This window comes from Kryptolebias marmoratus, linkage group LG13, assembly GCF_001649575.2.
Source record: "Kryptolebias marmoratus isolate JLee-2015 linkage group LG13, ASM164957v2, whole genome shotgun sequence".
NCBI lineage: Eukaryota > Metazoa > Chordata > Actinopteri > Cyprinodontiformes > Rivulidae > Kryptolebias > Kryptolebias marmoratus.
In genome coordinates, this window is record NC_051442.1 from 24,084,508 (window position 1) to 24,085,743 (window position 1,236).

Consider the following 1,236-nt stretch of genomic DNA (forward strand, 5'->3'; position numbering starts at 1 on the left):
CAGCTGCACACAAAAACAAGTAAATGTTGGAAAAACGTGTTCCCTGCTAGGAGAGATGTGTGTGCATGTGAGGAGGCCGGCCGCCCACCAGTGGTTGTGTTGCCTTTCCTAAAGGGGAAAGCTTTTCTGAGTCTTCTGCAGAGGCTGTGAACCTCAGCCTGACCGGTGAGAAACACCAAGATCCCACCTGAAGGACACAGACAGGACATCAGTGTGGTAGATTTATCAAAGATTACCCTTTACATACTCCATGTTCAGATCATAGTTAGAGAAAATAACTTTTATACACAAAGAATCTAAATAAACTGTTTGTAATAAACATACCTGGAGGCAGCATCCGGTGGATTTTGCAGGTTTTGTGAAAGGCTTCTCCGGTGTAATCCTCCAGTGGAGTTCGTTTGTTGAAATGAATAGTGACGGGAAACTGGCGAGCGTCGACTTTGATGACGGGCGGGGGCGTCCTAAAGAGCTTCAGGTTTTCCGTGAAGTCCTCGACTCGCAGAGTGGCTGACATGATCAGCAGCTTCATGGGCATGCCTTTCTGCAGACAGATGAGAGGAAAACAAATGAAGATAGATGTCGGGGTAACAGTGCAGAAAGACGTCGTGAATCAGCTTTGTCTCCTACCTTGTCCCTGAGCGGGACGATCCGAGACAACAATCCGATGAGGATGTCTGTGTAAACGCTCCTTTCATGAGCCTCATCTATGATTACCACGCTGTATCTCTGAAGCAGAAAATCCTGCAGCACAAAACAAACAAATAAAACATATAAGAGGCATTTAAAGCTCACAATTAGTCCTTTCAAGCATCATTTTCAATCACCGGCTCCGCTGCATCCTACCCCAGCACCATGTGTTTTTACCCAAGCCCCCCACCCTCCTGCCAACTTGCACTGAGCGAGCGGTTTTTTAAGCGTATGCTCCTGTGTTTCTGAGTAAACATAGGGTCAAAGTCTTTTTTTAGCTCATCCTTCCTATTGTGTCTTTCTCTTCCAAACTGCAAAAGGTAGCGCGAGTGTCTTGCGAATGACCTGAACTCCTGTTTAACCCATGTCTGTAACGTATGTCCTTCTCCTGAACAGAGTGTTCTTAACTGTAATTTCGTTCTGCACTGCATTTCTGATGTTGTGTGTGAATGACAATAAAGCTGATTCTGATTCTGATTCTGATTTCTTCCACCGCGCCTCTCTTCCTGAAGTCTCAGGAGAATCCCCATAAGTTTAAAAAACAGCAAC

At 45.6% G+C, this 1,236-nt stretch overlaps 1 protein-coding gene across 1 annotated transcript in view; it reads right to left on the reverse strand.

Annotated features, from left to right (window-relative positions):
• LOC108228560 (probable ATP-dependent RNA helicase DHX37) overlaps positions 1 to 765 on the reverse strand; it is a 1,510-nt gene extending 745 nt beyond the window's left edge. Inside the window, exons 1-3 of the mRNA XM_017404139.2 lie at positions 628 to 765; positions 325 to 541; positions 89 to 187 (exon numbers count right to left, since the gene is read on the reverse strand). Coding sequence (XP_017259628.2) covers positions 89 to 187; positions 325 to 535 — 310 coding nt within the window. The 5' untranslated portion in view covers positions 536 to 541; positions 628 to 765. The remainder of the gene's footprint in view (positions 1 to 88; positions 188 to 324; positions 542 to 627) is intronic.
• Positions 766 to 1,236: the final 471 nt, after the last annotated feature.